Source organism: Puma concolor, chromosome F2 (assembly GCF_028749965.1).
Source record: "Puma concolor isolate L17-30 chromosome F2, mPumCon1.1.hap2, whole genome shotgun sequence".
Taxonomy (NCBI): Eukaryota; Metazoa; Chordata; class Mammalia; order Carnivora; family Felidae; genus Puma; species Puma concolor.
In genome coordinates, this window is record NC_141684.1 from 4,778,097 (window position 1) to 4,795,059 (window position 16,963).

Sequence of the window (16,963 nt, forward strand, 5' to 3'; positions counted from 1 at the left end):
GATGACCCATTCCCATGTTGATATTGTATACACGTATAAGTTAGAATGTTGTTTAGAAATAAAATTTCCATACTTAATTGGCACTGGGAAGGTAAGTTTGAATTCAAGGATGTCTTTAGTTGAAGAATGGGCTGTTTGTGGGTTGGAAGCAGGGAAGGATGAAGAGAGACACAGGAGAGCGCCTGCTGAGTGCCCCCGCTGTCCATGGTGCTGACCAGAAACCCCTGGCTGGAGGAAGGGAGCCATATAACGGTTTTCAGGGCAGACCCCCTTCCTAATTACTTAAACTGCAGGAGGGTTCTTTTTTTTTTTTAAATTTTTTTTTTCAACGTTTATTTATTTTTGGGACAGAGAGAGACAGAGCATGAACGGGGGAGGGGCAGAGAGAGGGAGACACAGAATCGGAAACAGGCTCCAGGCTCTGAGCCATCAGCCCAGAGCCTGACGCGGGGCTCGAACTCACGGACCGCGAGATCGTGACCTGGCTGAAGTCGGACGCTTAACCGACTGCGCCACCCAGGCACCCCATACTGCAGGAGGGTTCTTAAAGAAGCCTTTCCTTTTCTTGGGTGGCACTCATTTCTAGCAAAATGAACAGGCTTTGCCTTCATTTTGTGGGTTAGGGTCACAGCTCAGTGACCTACAAGATAGATGGCTTGAAGCAAGTGGTTTACTCTTTCTGAGACCCTCTTGTCCTTTTCTGTATAAATGGGTAAAGCATATTTAACTCCCAAAGGGCTCCTGTGGAAAGAAATGATGTCATTCTCCGTCCACGACCTGCACTTACTCATGCATTTCTTTCCTGGACACTGTTGGACTGGCCCAGAATGTCCTGCAGCCAAAATATTTTCTAGAGTCCCTATCACAGATTCTAGCTCCTGTGCCCCCTTTGTTTCTTAATCATAAGCCTTTTTCCTTTAGCTGGCAGAACATTAAGGCCTTTTGCTCTTTTCTTGGAGCCTTTTTCTAAAAGTTTCAGTCCATTAAGCTGTAAAGTGTTGTTGCTTTGGGGAAATGTTAGCATCATCATGGGCCATAAACACAGGAAAGGAACCAGGTCTGGCTACCTTGCAGAAAAGAATAACCAGAGACTCAGATTCCAGGCTGGGCTGAGTGTTCCCTCCTGGCTCTACCAAGCTCCTTCCTCTTAAAATGTTGATTTCGGTCAAAGGCAGAATTTAGTACCTGACAAAATGTTGGCAGTGATGGATTCACTCATTCCAGCACTCAGGAAATAGCTATTAAAGGCTGCCGCTGGTGCCAGGTCCTAAGCTGGGCACTGTGGATGCAAAAGTGTATCGACCTTGTACCCAACACAGGGTCTGACTCATCCTAGGTACTGGACAAATGCTTGTTCAATTAATGGGTAGGTGAACGAATGGGAAGTTTCTACTCTTAAGACACTTACGTAGATGCCAGAGGGTCAGACAGACACAATGGGAGAGCAGCGTGTTAAGGTTAACGAAGACACACGCGGACATGGGCGGGAGGACAGACAGGAGGACAGGCAGAGGTGGGTTTATGGAAATGGGATGATTGGGCTACTCTTACTTGATGGGTCAGCGTTTGGAAGGTTAAAACATGAATGTTTGGTGTGTTTAGCTGGCAGTAGTTAGGGCTTGCTGGTATGTAAGAGACAGCCTCGGGAGCAAGAGGGGAGCCAAGCTAAAACAAAATGGTAAGACAATTTACATGAAACACTTTAAAGAGAAACCGAGATGCAAAAGGATATGGATTTCTCTCGTATTCACGTGTGTTTGTTTTCTGTCTTCTAATTCTACTGATAAAGTAATAATAACACGTTTATAATACTCAATGTTAAATTGTCTCTTACCTTTTAAATGAGTCTTCGTAAGATACATGGGAGAATGTTCTCTCCCTTTTTTGTTGACTGACGAGGGCCCTAAGGTACAGAGAGGCTATGGGACTTACCCAGGTTCCAGTACCAGGTGGACACTGTCCTGAAACTGGACCTACAGTCACCTGACTGCCTGTTTGAACTCTTCCCACGTGGCTGTCTCATTGGTGCAGTGCGTTTGTGACTGACGCATCACGGAGTGTGTTCATCCTTAGTTCATTACACTTTCCCCCCATTTTTCTTTATTTCTGGACTTCCTCCCTTCCCCACCTTCCCCATGCATGCAGATTAGATTTTCTAGCCATCCCGATCATCTCGTACTTCTCAGAATAAGCCATATTACATTTTTCTAAAAAACAGTGTTCCATCCAGGACTTCTAAGAGAATTTTAGGAGGGGCCTATTTACAGAGGCAAGGGGGAAGGGGCATGGGGTGCTGTGGCTCTCCGGAAGCATGGCCTCAGTGGGCCTGGAAGGACAGTGGGTGCAGATGGTGTTACTAGAGAGAGGTTTGGGGTTCGGTTCATCTCTTGTGAGAACTTCACAAGTCCTGTCCCTCCTACTTTCCATGAACGAGATTTCTCTTCAGCATGTGTTGGAAATGGGCATCGTTTGATCTTAGAACCTATGTCACTGCTGGTAATAAACACACAGCAAACATTGGTCAAATGAATATAACTTTGGTACTCATCCAGGCAACAGACCTACTGCAGGAAAACTAATCATCTTAGAAACGTTACTTTTCTTAAAGGTCCAAAATGTGAAATTTTTCAATCAACGTGATGGTTAGAGGGGAAGCTGATTATTAACGGGATTTGTTTCATGCTTAGAAACATAAACCTTAATAAGTGATGTGTTGCCTAGCAATGTCAGGCTCCACCTCAAATCAGATTGGTGCACATTATCTCATTGGCTTCTCATGGTAACCTTCTAAAGCTCTTTTCGTTTGTCATATGCATTAACTCATCCCAGGGATATTAAATAGCTCGAACAAGATCAGCCACCATTTCAGTGTTAGGCTTGGCTAGAGTTCAGCTGACCTAATACAGGTGCACAGTCTTGCACAAAATTGATGGGGCCCTGTGTGTTCTGGGCCGAATTTATTTTGGAATTAGAAAGGTAGTAATTTTCAAACTCTAGCTGTAGCATTTACTGTGGTGTGTGGGCCAGCAAGCCTAGTCAAACTCTTTAATATTGATGCAACAGAAGCCTGGAAGCATCCATACAAAACGGGATAACTGAAGGGTGTGAGGAGCCTGTGTTGGCACCAGTCAGGCTTTGCTGCCAGTTGAGTTAGGGTAAGCCTTTGTGTTCAGAGGCTGAGGATTTTGAAATTGTGGATAAAATGGTGTGATTCAATCTCAGCTTCCTTCTCCAGGAAGTGGCAGACATTCTTTCTTTTTTCTCTTCCCATCGAAGTCCAGAATGACGGGTGCGTGAGAACAGAAAGAGCCACGGCAGCTAACTTGCACGGAGCCCTGAGCCAGGCTGTGCATCCAGCATGGCGCTCTGCATGTGTCCTCTGGTTTTGTGAGCACGACCACCTGCTGACCTGGCAGCTCCTGTTATTACCACCCCCCACCCCCTCACCCCCACCTCCTCCTCCTTTGTAAATGAAGAAACAAAAGCTCAGGGAACTTGTCACTTTCTTGAGTCAATAGTGAATGAGTGTTGGAGACAGAACTTCAGCCCACCCTCTATTAACCACTATTCTTGAAGGCAGTGGTTATAGCTCAGTCATCCTTGCCACTCCCAACCCCTGGAAACGTGGCTTGCAAATATAGGTACTTGACAAAGTATTGGTAAACTGTTGCCAATTTGGAAACTAATTGGAAATGTAGGCACATAGTAAAATCTGGGGTGTGGTCAGGATGGGAGCGTGATGAGGTCTGGAGAAGGCACAGGAAAATTTGGAACTGTGGTCGCATAAAGGGTGATCATCTTGTTACAAGCACACTGGGAGCCATGGTCAGTGTTGGGGCATGGTACCTTGAAAGGTGCATGGTCATGGTTGGTGGCTGTGTATATGTGTGGTGGACCGGGTGGGTGATGGGCTGCCTAGGGTCTGTGGAGAGACACACAGAGCCCAGGTGGCAGGAGGGGTGTTGATGGACAGCAGTCGGGACGGTAGGAGGGGCATGATTCCTTTTGTACACGGGCTCTGTGCTGCTCGGAACTGACCTCTTAATCATATTTTTCCTCTTTCTAGGGGGACCGAGGTGCACCTGGGATCCCTGGCTCCCCTGGCAACCGTGGCGACCCAGGCATTGGGTTGGCTGGCCCTCCTGTGAGTCTTAATGTTTCTAGCACTTCCTCCCTCACCCTCAGGCCACACAGCCACTCCCTGCTGGCCCCTGAGTGAATGTATAGCTTGGGCTTTCCTGCAGAGACCCTCCCTTTCCAGCTAACCTGGGAGCGGTTCACGGTCCTCCAGTCCATTGGGACCTAGACCCGCCTACTGGCTTTGTTCTCAAACTTGGTGTAGTTTGTGTGGGAATAAGGCTTTGGGGAAAAACTGGACTTGTCCAAATGAAAGAGGAGAGAACAAAATTCATTAATATTTAAAAAAGATCAAAAATGACTCACTGGCCAAACTTTGCAAATCTGAGTTGTAGCCCGTGTACCTGAATTGACGGGGAAGGGGTGTGATGTGGGGGAAACAGCAAGCTCTCATGTACTGTAGGTGTAGTGAGTTCATTACCCCTCTTCCTCCAGTTAGTCTACAGGTGAGGACATGAATGCAATCAAGGACGGTTTTCATACAGTCTCCAAAATGGAATCTATGCAGTGGTCCTTAGATTGGTAGTTTGATAAATAATGCACATCAGTCTGATGGATTTGAGTCTACAGACTCCCTAGAGGTGGTGACTTTAGAGCTTAATCGAGATTGCAAGGACCAGGGATGCCTGCGCCTCCATCCAGGTGGAGGATAGCGGTCAATATTTTCAGCCAGCCTCCACCTGAATATCTTGAGAAATGGAAGACACGCTCCTTTGAAAGGTAATGCACCTGGATTTGGAATGTAGGCAACTATTTCTATAGAGAATCGACATTTATTAGAATTTTTTTTCCCATTGAGAGTAGGAATTTGGTCTTCTGTGTCTTCTACCCCTGGCCTCTGATTCTTCCCTTTGGTGTCAGAAAGATCACACCTCCTACCCCCTTGTACTGCATTGTAGCCTTCAGAATTTAAGGCCAGTTTCCAATCCTGATGATTTGTCTTCTGTGTAGTCCCTTCTTTGCTACCAAGATGCACAGCACGTTAATGACGCACCTTAACATTGTATTGACTTTTTTCTTGAGAGCCATGTTGCTCGGCCCTCTTGGGCTGCTTTAACAAAAATAATCATAGACTGTGTGGCTTATAAGCAATAGGCACTTATTCGCCACAGTTCTGGAGTCTGGATGTCCAAGATCAGGGTGTGAGCAGATTCATCGTCTGATGGTCCTTTTCCTGATTCATAGATGGCTGTCTTTTCTCTGTGTCCTCAAAGGGTGGAGGAATGAGGGACCTCTCTCCAGGTTCTCTTTTCTAAGGACACTAATTCCAGTCATGAAGCCTCTGCTCTCATTACCTAGTCACCTCTCGAAGGCCCATTTCCAGATACCATCATGAAGGAACTTTGGTTTCCATGTAAGAATTTGGGGAAGACATAAACATTCAGTCTGTAGCACCTGTCTTACTATTATTGAAAAGAAGCTCGCATACCCAGTCCTTTTCAAATGCTACTACTAAGTCTCATCATATCCAAACTATTCATGCATTGTTGTTACCGCTATTTAACCCACTCTAACTCCACCCCTATTCTGGATATAAACCAGAGCAGCACATGACCCCAGTCTCTGCTTGGTTTTGCATGCAAGAACTACCGACCTCAATAAAAACCCATTAAAGGAACCCTACTTTTTGTCTCTCAAATAATTTGAGAGGAAATCCAGTTTCTTACCCACAGTATCACTTATAAAACAGAAATTCCCTTTTCTTCCATCTGTGGTCCTCTTACATACCACCGTTGGTCTTGGGTCCCTCACTCTGTCCCTGAAATTCTCCAGGGGAACCCCCCCCCTCCAGCTTGCCTCATTTGCTCACCACCAGAAATGACCACAGCCCTTCCATCTCACATGGGGTGCGGGGCTCCTGTCTCCTTAAAAGTGCCTGAAACCATGGAGCAGGCATATGGAATCCCCTTGGGAATGTCCAGTTTTAGTCTGTCTTTCTTCCAAAGAAATTCTCAGAACAAATCCTCCTGCTTCATTACATCAACCGTATCTTTTGTCTTTGGCTATTTTTTTTTTTTTTTCAGTTTTTTGGTAGCTGGAAGGAACAGGGTTCAAGCGTTGTTATTTCTGAAACCCTCCTTCTCCTGGGGCCTGATCTGGAGTGAGGATTCTGCCTCATGTAGGAATTAACCCTAGAATAGAAAACTTTTTGTAAGGGAAGCTGTAAGGTGAATGTAGGGCTCTCTGTCACGTAGCAGGTCTCTGTAGATCCCGGTCTGTTCCCTACAGGCTCACCGTGTCAGGCCCTTAATCAGAACGCCAGTTGGTAGAGGGGGACATCGTCCACCCCACCTCCCGCTTCAGAGCCAGCTAAAGTAAGCCATGAAATATGTTCATGCCTAAGTGATTCCACCTGAAAAGTAATTGGCTGGCTGCAGCCAAGGGGCTATAAATCAACTCTTTATTGTCTTTCCTCTTCAACTTATTACAAGCTTCCGTGGCGGACGAAAGCTTACTGAATTTTCATAAATCCTGTCTTTGGCCCCTTGCCTAGGCTCTTGATGACCTGGGAATCTGCACAGAGGATGCAGGGGTGCGCTGAGAGTCAGGGGAAGTGAAGGAGGGGGTGATGCCAGGGGTGTGGGTTCACCAGGGACTCAGCTGCCTCTTTACGGGACCAGGGCCATTTGCCGAGTGGTCTGTGTCTGGCCTGGTGCCCAGTGTAGAAGCCTGCGTACCCACCGCCTCCTGCAGTCCTGTGAATGTGCCCTACCACTGGGTGAAAGCTGCCTTCTGCAGAAGCCTCTCCTGAGAACAGGGTTCAGTGCAAGGAGTTTATTTGGGAAATGCTCCAGAAATCACTACTTGGGGGGTAGCCTATGGGGGAAGGAAGGGAAGTGAGGGAGACTGTGTTCACGAGCAGGCTTGGGCTGTGGACGACTAGGGCTTCCTTCTGCTGACAGCCCGGGAGAGGTGAGAGGCCTGGTGCATTGCAGAGTTGTTCTCCAATGGGGGGGGGGGGGGGGAGGCGGGGGTGTATGTGTGTGTCCACTCCTGTTGGCCAGCGGGTGGAGGCTGCTCCCTGCGGGGCTGACTCCCAGGAGCTCTCAGCCTGCCCCGTCCTCAGCTCAAGAGTTGTCCTGTGGCTCCAGAAAGCCCGGGATGCTGCCAGGTGCCAGGGGGAGGGGGCATTTGGAGAGGGGCGCTGATGGCTCGACTACATCACTGTTTTCCAGGTTAACAATCTGAGGTTCACGAGGTGGAGTGACTTGGCCAATGTCACATAGCCCGTCCTGTGCCAGGGCCAGGATGCACATCACCTCCCACATCCTCCCAAAGCAGTTCTCTTCGCCTGTGTCACCTCACCCGGTGGTTTCAGCAGGATGAGCAGGATTATCCATTTCCATTAAGCGCTCCCATTAAGGACGGATCAGCTTATAAGTTATTCTTCACGTCCTCCCTTCCCTGGCATTATGCTCTGAGGCCTTTGGCATCCGGGAGCAGTGCCGACCCCGCTGGAAGGGAGCCCTGGCTTTCCCTGCCAGCCTGTGCACCTCACTGGACAGGGATATGGGTGGCAAAGCAGCTGTGGGGGGTTTGGCTTCTAGATTCAAGACACTCACAAAAAAACCCTTTAATCTCCAGGTTGCCTCTGATCTTCCTTTAGCGAGGTTTTAAACGCTTAAAAATGATCCAGCTTAGGCCTGAGGGCAGATCACAGTGCTACTGAACCTCACTGAACCCAGGAGCTCGAGGTCTGCAAGGGCGAGATTCCCGCTGACGACCGTGTTCCCTGAGACCCACGCCTTCTGATTCTGTCAGTTTCTTCATGGGTGAAGTGCCTGTAATTTCTGTAGCGGCAGCAGGGGTGTCGTGAGGTTACATCATAACATTGGTAATGACACCTGGCACCCTGCCTTTGACCTTCTGATGTGATAAAAATCCTCCCCCGACCTTTCCTTCCCGTCTGCAGTCTTTTGTACCGACGCCCTCCTTGGTGTAGGTAGAGTCGCATGTCAGTCAGGACTGGCTCGCTGTTAGGCTGACAGCCCGATGGAAGAAAGAAGCATGGAGCTGATGATGTGCAATAAAATGTGTCAGTGTCCTAACAGTTTTTTTTAACTCCCCATCATCTAGGAAATAGTATAATAAGACTAGAGATAAAAGCTCCTGAGAGGTGGCAGAACAGTAACCCCAGCGAGCCCGCTGGTTGGCCTCCAGGGGGCAGCAGTGAGCAGGGCAACCAGGACCTGTGGGTCCTGTTCTCCTTTTCATGTTCCAGTGAAGACAGAGAGGTAACACCACTTGCCTGAAGTGACAGCTGGGACTTGGTGGAGCTAGGGTTGGGCCCCGAGCATCCTGCCGCGCTCCGGGCAGGGCAGCGATAGTGACACGTCCATGCTCGCAAGTCTTCATGGGACAGCGTCTTCTCCGCGCACCGTGGCTTCTGAGCTACGACTCAGGAGGCTAGCGGTTGTTCTCTGCCCCTTTCTTTATGGAGGTACAGTTGCCACACAAGGTCACGTCGGTTTCAGGTTGTACAGAAGCGTTGCGTTTTGTTCATGTGTCTTATCTGCCTGTTTGGTTCTGTTCCTTTGTGTAGGAGAACCAGAGAGCCACTCAGGTCAGGCCGTCCCAAGAAGGAGGCTGGCCAGTTTCCCTCAAAGGGAGTTGGTGCAGCCACGTGGCCACTTATCTGGCCCTGCTGGGGGACATTTCTCAGGCATTTCACTATGGGCATTTCTCAGTAGTTACCCCAAAGCTGATGCCCAGGGAATGTGCAGGTCTTTGCTCACTAACACGCACTCCCATCCTGTTCTGTGCACAAGGTGAGGTGGGGAGGGTGTGGATGGCGAGACACCCTCATACCCTAGAGCTCTGCATATGACCAGGAACTGAGTATCCCACTCTTGGTGTTTAGATTCAAGTCTTGGTTGATGAAACAAAAAGATTTTTTTTTAATTTTTCTGTTTGTTTACTAATCCATTTTGAGAGAGAAAGAGCATGAGCAGGGGAGGGGCAGAGAGAGAGGGAGGGAGAGAGAAAATCCCAAGCAGGCTCTGCACTGTCAGCACAGAGCCCAATGCAGGGCTCGAACTCATGAACTGTGAGATCACGACCTGAGCCGAAACCAAGAGTGGGACCCTTGACTGACTGAGCCAGCCAGGTGCCCCAAAAAATGTTTTAAAATAAGTTTCCATGGTCACTTCTGGTTGGGAGCTCTCCTTTCGATCTCTGTGGCTGATCTCAATTCCTTTACAGTGGGCCAGGCTGTTGTTCTGGCCTCGTTCGGCCTCCCGCCTACCTCACTCCTGGATTTCCACCCTGGCCTCCCCGCCTGGCCTTCTCCAGCCGCTGGGGTACCCACACCACCCCAGAGCCTGGATCTGAGCTCATCCGTAACTCGGAAGCCTCTCCTGAGGGGCACTGCAGGCCCTTCTCACCCAGGCAGACCCCAGCTGCCCTGGGAAAGTATGGCTGCAGCCACCAGGCATTCCCATGTCAAGGAAAGGAGCTGTTCTTTCCTGCACAAAGCTTGACTTCTCTTCTGCCGGGGTCGTGCTTGCCCTTCCCTGCCTGTGAAGCCCACCGGCCTCTTCCCCCAACCTCTCTCCCCTGGCACCCTCTGGGTAAAGCCTCCCCCAAGTCTCTCAGGCAGGCATCAGCAGCTCTGGCATCTTTCAACCCAGACTCATTGAGTCCCCATTGGTTATTAGAAGGGTGGGTTTCCTTACTTGAGCACTGAGTGTAGGCATCCTCCGTGACCACCACAGAGCCTGGCACACGTTAGCGTTCAGATAAAAGACCATGGAGCAGAAAATTGCACCTTGGTGTTAGGTTATCAGTGGGGAGAAGGGGTGAGAGGTGACCAACCTTCAAAGGAGGGAAACAGTGATGTCAGCATAGCAGCATAGCAGAGGAAAAGTGTTTAGCGTATCTAGAGCCTCTCGGGGCTTTCGGTTTTGTGAGTTTTCACTGTCTGCAATTATCAGCAAATAACAGAAGCATTGTGGTGCATGTGTATGCATGTGTGTATACTATGTGTGCATACTACATATATAGTGTATGTGTGTATATATAGTGTATATAGTATATTTATAGTATATGCACACACATACATACACACTGTATATACTTATATTTATCAAGCATATATATTTTGTATTTATGTAGTATGTATGATATATAATGTATATGATATACATGTAGTATCATATACATTTAGTATATAGTATACATATATATAGTGTATATAATATGCATATAATATAATATACATACAGTACATAGTGTGTACTATACAGATAGTGTATATACATGCATGCATACACTCTATACTTACACTTATTGAGTATATATACTTTATAATTATGTGGTGTATATAATATACAGTGTATATAATATGCATATAGTATAATACATATAGACCCCATAGTATATAGTATACATATGCATACATACATATACACTATATGTATACTTATATTTATCAAGGAGAAATTCAGATACACCAAAAGAATATTTTGGGAGAATAGCCAAATGAGCCTCACACAGCCACACTTAGCTCTAACAACCAGGATCCCTGTCCAAGGACACTGCTTCCTATTCATCCTCAACTGCCCTCTATTATTTTGAAGCAAATCCCAGATGTGTCTCATTTTATCTGTAAATAATTTTGGTATGTTTCTAAAAGACAATGACTTTTTAAATGCAACCACAGTTTCATTATTACACTCCCCAAAGCAATTTCATAACATCATCAAATATCCAGTCAATGGCCAAGTTCATATTTCTTCCATGAATGCCATGCTTCCGTAGTTCTCTTTTGTTCGAATCAAGACCCAAATAGAGACAGTAATTGGCTGATTTTTTTTTTAATTTCTTTTATAAATATGTAGATTTCCCTCCATTATTTTTTCTTTCCTTTTGCAGTTTATTTATTGATGAAACAAGATTTACTTTTTGGTCTGATACAGCTTCCCACAGTCTGGAATTTGCTAATTTACTAGTTTAACACATTGCCCTGTGCCTGCATTTTCTATACATCAGTAATTGGGCCTAGAGCCTTGATCAGATTCAGGCTTGATGTTTTTGGCAAGACTTCACAGGGAGTGTGTTCTTCCATCAGGAAGCACATGATGTCTGGTGGTCTCTCTCGTGGTGATGTTCACACTCTTTGATATCCGATGCTTAGATCAATGAGCACATCAAGGGTTGCAAATTGATGCCTTTCTTGTTCTACCAACTCTTTTTTATGGATCTGCTAGAATACTTCTAGATGGAGGAAAGGCCCCTCAATTATAATTTACATACTCAGTGGTACAATTCATATGGTACAATACATATGGAATGTTCCAGTCTTCCCCTTCAGTTATTTTCAACTAATGACTTGATTCCCTAGCATCTCACAAAGATGATTAATTAGGTGCATTTGTTTTTCATCAGTAATTTTGAACTCATGGATTCAAATACATTTGATGCGTTTTTATGTATCTTGGTTATTCTTCCTGTTGATGCGCAGGTTGTCTTAGCCGATGCCAATAGGAGCTTATCCCCGTTGACCCTGAGTACCTTTGACAAAAGCCTAGCAGTCTCTGATTGTGTCCTTGCTTCTTGGAATGACAAGGTGCTCTAGGTTTGTGTACATTCCTTGTCCAGATCCGGGATCAGTCATTTTTCTCCAGGGAGCTGTTTCCTTCTAGTGGAACATGGTACCAAAGGCCAAGATATGTGTGTTGGGGTAAAGTGGCTGTTGAGCAAGCATGTCATAGGGCATAGTCTTGGAAAAGAGGGTTGTGGTTGTTGAAAACATGCTTAGGCTTCACGTGTAAAAATGCTATTATACACACCGTCCTCCTCAACACTTTCATTAAATTTCTTGAACGTATACTGACAAAAGAGCTGTGAGGGTGGGCCATGCACTGAATGGCTTAGTTCTCTACTTAGAGCATCTGTTTTCACTTCTGATCACTCAAGGCAAGGTGGCCATCTAGCTCTGCATTCTGCGTGGGAGACCAAAGCTCAGAGACAAAGTCACTTGCTTAAGGCCAAACAGCTAATAATCAATAAAGCTAAGATTTGAAATGAACGCCTTTTTGACAACAGAATTCATCTTTCACATGTGGATTTTATATGAAGTAACATGAGAGAGAAATTTGGAGCTCAATGTAATGAGCAAGTTAAGTGCTTGAGGTCAGTCATGGAGTTTCATTTAGAACCCGGGGTGCCTCTGAAGTGACCTGGCAGTGTTCCCCTTGCTGGTAATCAGTTGTCCCTGGGTCCTTTCCTTGAGGAATGAGTGCAGTCTCAGTAGAGAACTACTTGGAAGAGCGTAGACTTCAGATGTGTGTGCGTTGGCCCATGTATACATTGACTGACACATGGCAGAACCAATGAGAAGTAAGGCAGGGAAAGTGGCTTCAGAGGCAAATAGACCCGCAATAGAAGTAGGTCTCTTGTCTTATCTGCTTGACTTACCTGCTTGCCCGTAGGCCTCTGGAGACTCCCCATCCTTTCTTCAGTGCACTTAAGAGGATGCTACCTCTGTTTTATGAGGTAGTTCTGGAATGACTTTTTGTTTGAGAGAGAGAGAGAGAGCGTGCTCACATGAGCTAGGGAGAGGGACAGAGAAAGAGAGAGAGAGCGAGAGAGAGAGAGGGAAAATCTCAAGCAGGCTCCACTCTGAGCATTGAGCTTCATCCCATGACCTGGGATCATGACCTGAGCTGAAATCAAGAGTCAGATGCTCAACTGACTGAGCCAACTGGGCGCCCCATCTGGGACATATTTAATAAGCAGACTTTAAGGTTACCTGGCTTGTCATATTGCCAGAAACCTATGCATTTATGAGCAATCCTTCTTCCTCTTGGGAATATCTGGGAAGTTCTCCTGGGCTCTGCCACACAGAGACGCAGGGTACGCTAGACTGGGCAGGAGGTGTGTTAACCCCTCTGTCGAGTGACTCCCGGTATGGTTTCGGCAAGCCCCAGTCTCCTCTGGCCTGACTCTGATCATCAGTGAAAAGTGAGCGTGATTACACCTGATTCCAAAGTTCCCATACTCTAAAATGTTCATTTTGATGGAGTCCCATTTGCTCTGCTGTACTTTGCCGTAACTGCCACGGGGCACTGTGCTGAGTGCTGGAGAGACCATGCCAAGCAAGGTGCTCAGTACCCACCTGACCACGCAGCACTCAGCCATTCAGCGGGGAGGACAGGCTGCCGAGAAGTGAGGCTGGTCTCCAACCTTGCATCCTGGATGGGGTGCATGGAGGGGCTAGAGAACATCTCTAATGAGCATCCCATGAGGAGCCGGGGAAGGCTTTCCAAGGTGGTGACATCTCAACTGAGAACCAAAGTGTGACAAGAATGTGTCCAGGTAGAAAAGCAGGGCACACTCTTCCACGCAGAAGCATAGCATAGGGAAGATTCAGGGCAAGGGAGGGTTCTGCTCACGGGAGGACCTGAAACCACACACTAATGCCTTAATCAGTGGCCATATCTTAGATGCAATATCCAGAAGCCAAATCCTAAGCTGGATGCACTCATAGCAGGGCGGACCGGGGTGGGGAACATCCCCTGTTAGGAGGTGGGGGCCACCACAGCAGCATCAGCCAAAACAGGCCATGCTGGGGAGTCTGGCCCTGCGTGTGCCCCCAGCATGTCCCAAGCAAGACGAAAGCACAGCACGAGGATCCTGGGATGCTGGCTCCCACCCTGCACCAGAGGTCCAAACTAGAGATAAGCTCAGTGTCAGGAACCAAGTGGGTGCCAGGATAAGGTGGTACCTGTTCAAGGGCAAATGGAGAAAGTTCCAGGACGATCTCCATGGGTGGCATTTCCGGGTGTTGTGAGCAGGTGTGACTGTGGCTTAACACCAGGGGGCAGTTAGCTACTCCTTCGAGGACAGTGAAGACCTGGCTTGGAAATCATAGCTACGGTAGGTTTACGGTATTTCCTTCTGACTTTACTTACTTGTTTTGTTTGTTTGTTTCGTAGGGACCCTCTGGACCACCAGGAGACAAAGGGCCCCCGGTACAGTATGAGTGAAATGAAGGGCTGGGCTTCATGGAGAAATTCTTTTCTAATTAAAGCAATTTTATATTGGGGCAGCTAAATGAAAGTGGCTTCTGCAAATCCCTAATATCAAACAGTTCCAATCTCTAGAAAATAACCGCCAGTCTCTGGAGTGGTAGATTAGGAAGGGGATGGGTGGTCATCGAATCCGGTGTGTGCGTGCTAGAGTTGGGCAGAATGAGACTGGCTTTGCTTTTTTGGCGTCTCTGCATCACAGAAGGACAGCATGGCTTGACGAATTTTATCTAATTACCAGCAGAACTGCCTTTGAGTCCTGGCTTCACCACCCCCAGCCACATTATCCTGATCAAGTTGGGGGGGGGTGGGGGGAATCTCTCTTAATCCGTAAAGTGGGCATGAAAGACCCATGGGCCTTTGCGGAGCTCTGATGGACTAAATACGGTGAAGCCACAGGAATGCTCTCCATAAACATTTGTTCTAAGGAGTGGCCGCCATGGGTGATAAGCATATGCATGCATTTACCAGGAAAATGTGAATTTCTACAAACTGCTCCCAGAGCGGGAGGAGCTGCATATTAGCACCGATGATGACATATTTTGCATGAAAATTCTGTGCACTCAGTGAGTTCTGAACCGAGAAATGGCGTTTTTATACCCATTTTTTATAGATGAGAAAACAGAGGCTCAGAGCAGTTAATTGATAGCCATCCGATTTCAGAACAAGTTAATGTAGCATAGCAATAGGGTTGGTGATACGGCGGATGGGGCTCCTACAGAGGGGTCGATGTGAAGGGGACATTTTGGGAAGTCCTCAGAGAGGCAGGGTTTGCTCCTGAGCTGCCGTGTGGCACAGTTCCGGCACCTGCCAGGACAGAGAGCTGATTCTATTTAAGGAAGATTTCCACAGGAAGGGAGAGCCACAGTGAAAAATATGTGTGAGAATTCCTGATACTGTCCAGAAATTTTCAACAGAATGGGAATGATTTTCTAATAGAAAGTAATAAATGTCCTCTACGTAGTGGACACTGTGCACAGCCGGCCAGCAGCCCACCAGATGCAGAGGGGTAAGCCCCGGTGCGCTCACCGCGGGAGCTGACCCTGTGACCCTTCCACTCAAGGAAGGGGCCTTCCTCCTGGGCCTGAGCAGGAGGGCTCACGGTGAAGGTGTTCCAGAGCATTCTGTGTGTGTGTGTGTGTGTGTGTGTGTGTGTGTGTGTGTGTGCACGCGCGTGTGTGTGACACTCCCACTTCCACAGCAATGGGGAAATGAGTAATCACTGAGCAGGGAATCTTGGCACATGCATTATATCAGATTCCTCATAGTAACAGGCCATTTGTACAATGGGAACCAACTATTGCCAAGGAATGGGGGACCTAATTTTGCTTAAGCTGTTGGCGAGTGACTTGCCTTCTTTTTTCCTCAGGGATCCCGAGGCTTACCCGGATTCCCCGGCCCCCAGGGACCAGCTGGCCAGGACGTAAGTAATGAGAAATGGTACCCACTCAGCTGGGGTTCTTATGGACCCCCCTGGAAGCCCACCGTCCTCCACCGTCTCCCAGCCTCCCCTTGACCAGGGAACCCCCGGAGGAATAGTGCTTCTCCACTAATCCCTGCCCCTTCCCCAGGAACATTTTTAGATTTTTGATCTATGACCTAGGTTGATCGTGACCTATGACTTTGTATTGTCTAGTTTTACTCCTTATGCTTTTGTGTTATGCTTTCAGAACCTCATTAGCTCCCAGTGTCCCATACAATGCCTCCTTTTTTTTTTTTTTTTTGTCAATTTCCTTACCTGGTCCTATCTGCTCAAGTCAGGTACCATGAACTTGTTCTCCACGGACTTGTTCCTGACCCATCCCTGCAAGGGCTTTCTCCCTTATCTGATGCTAAAGGTGCATCACTTCTGACATCGTGATGACGATAGTCATCTCTTAGTATCCATTGTCTGGCTTCTGCTCAGATTGATCTGAGCTCCAAGAAGATAGGGACCATGTGTCTTCTACATGGGTGTTGCTCACTGCATCCGCTGACCGGATGGTAGGCTGGCAACAATGAGTTCCTATGAAACAAAGATGTCTGGCGCCATTAAGCGGTAGCATTTACTCTTAGACATGCATCTCTCCATCTATACTTTCAGTTCACTATGGGCAGGGATGATCAGTCACCCTCCCCTTCCCTTCCTTGGTTCCACTGCAGAGGAGGAAGTTACACTCTAGAGCCTGTCCACATATTCTCATTTACCTGCCCCAATCTCAACGTGCTATTAGAACCAGTCCTGCTCTCCAAGCTGGCCCTTTCACCTGTGTTTGGAGAAGGATGGTGGGATGTGTGCAGGAGCCATTTGCAGCTTTGCATTTTGGATAGGAGTCATAGGAGGGTTGGCATATTCTAAATATTTGCCACAGTTGAATACTTTCTGGGAAGCGTTGAGTCCTTGGTTGAGGTTGCAAACCATGCCTTTTTATTGGTGCCAGTCTTAACGGTTGGGTGAATTTTTTCAACCCTGTTACACTTGGCGGATACAGAGGTGGGGGGGGGGGCGGGCATGAGCAGAGTGGCTCTGGATGATGAGCTTAGCACAGTTAATGTTTCATTTCTTTCTTCTCTTAGGGTGTACCAGGAAATCCAGGAGAAAGAGGGCCTCCTGGAAAACCAGTATGTCATCTCACTGTTCTGGATGAATATTGACTCTCAAGTCAGGGCTCCAGTGAGAATAAAACACAACTCAGATAGTGTGAGAGGCTGAAGGAGGGACTTCTCACAGAGCCATGGGCGGGGGGCTGATCTGACATGCTGGGGAGCCCAGAGATAAGCCACGGTGGGAGGCCGACATAGCCATGACCCTGACC

The 16,963-nt window shown here is 47.6% G+C and overlaps 1 protein-coding gene across 3 annotated transcripts in view; it reads left to right on the forward strand.

Annotated features, from left to right (window-relative positions):
• The window catches only part of COL22A1 (collagen type XXII alpha 1 chain), a 260,760-nt gene that overhangs the window by 176,863 nt on the left and 66,934 nt on the right, over positions 1 to 16,963 (forward strand). For all 3 annotated transcript variants that reach the window (XM_086695892.1, XM_086695894.1, XM_086695893.1), the window contains exons 40-43: positions 4,067 to 4,144; positions 14,076 to 14,111; positions 15,538 to 15,591; positions 16,725 to 16,769. In XM_086695892.1, the coding sequence (XP_086552018.1) occupies positions 4,067 to 4,144; positions 14,076 to 14,111; positions 15,538 to 15,591; positions 16,725 to 16,769 (213 nt within the window). The remainder of the gene's footprint in view (positions 1 to 4,066; positions 4,145 to 14,075; positions 14,112 to 15,537; positions 15,592 to 16,724; positions 16,770 to 16,963) is intronic.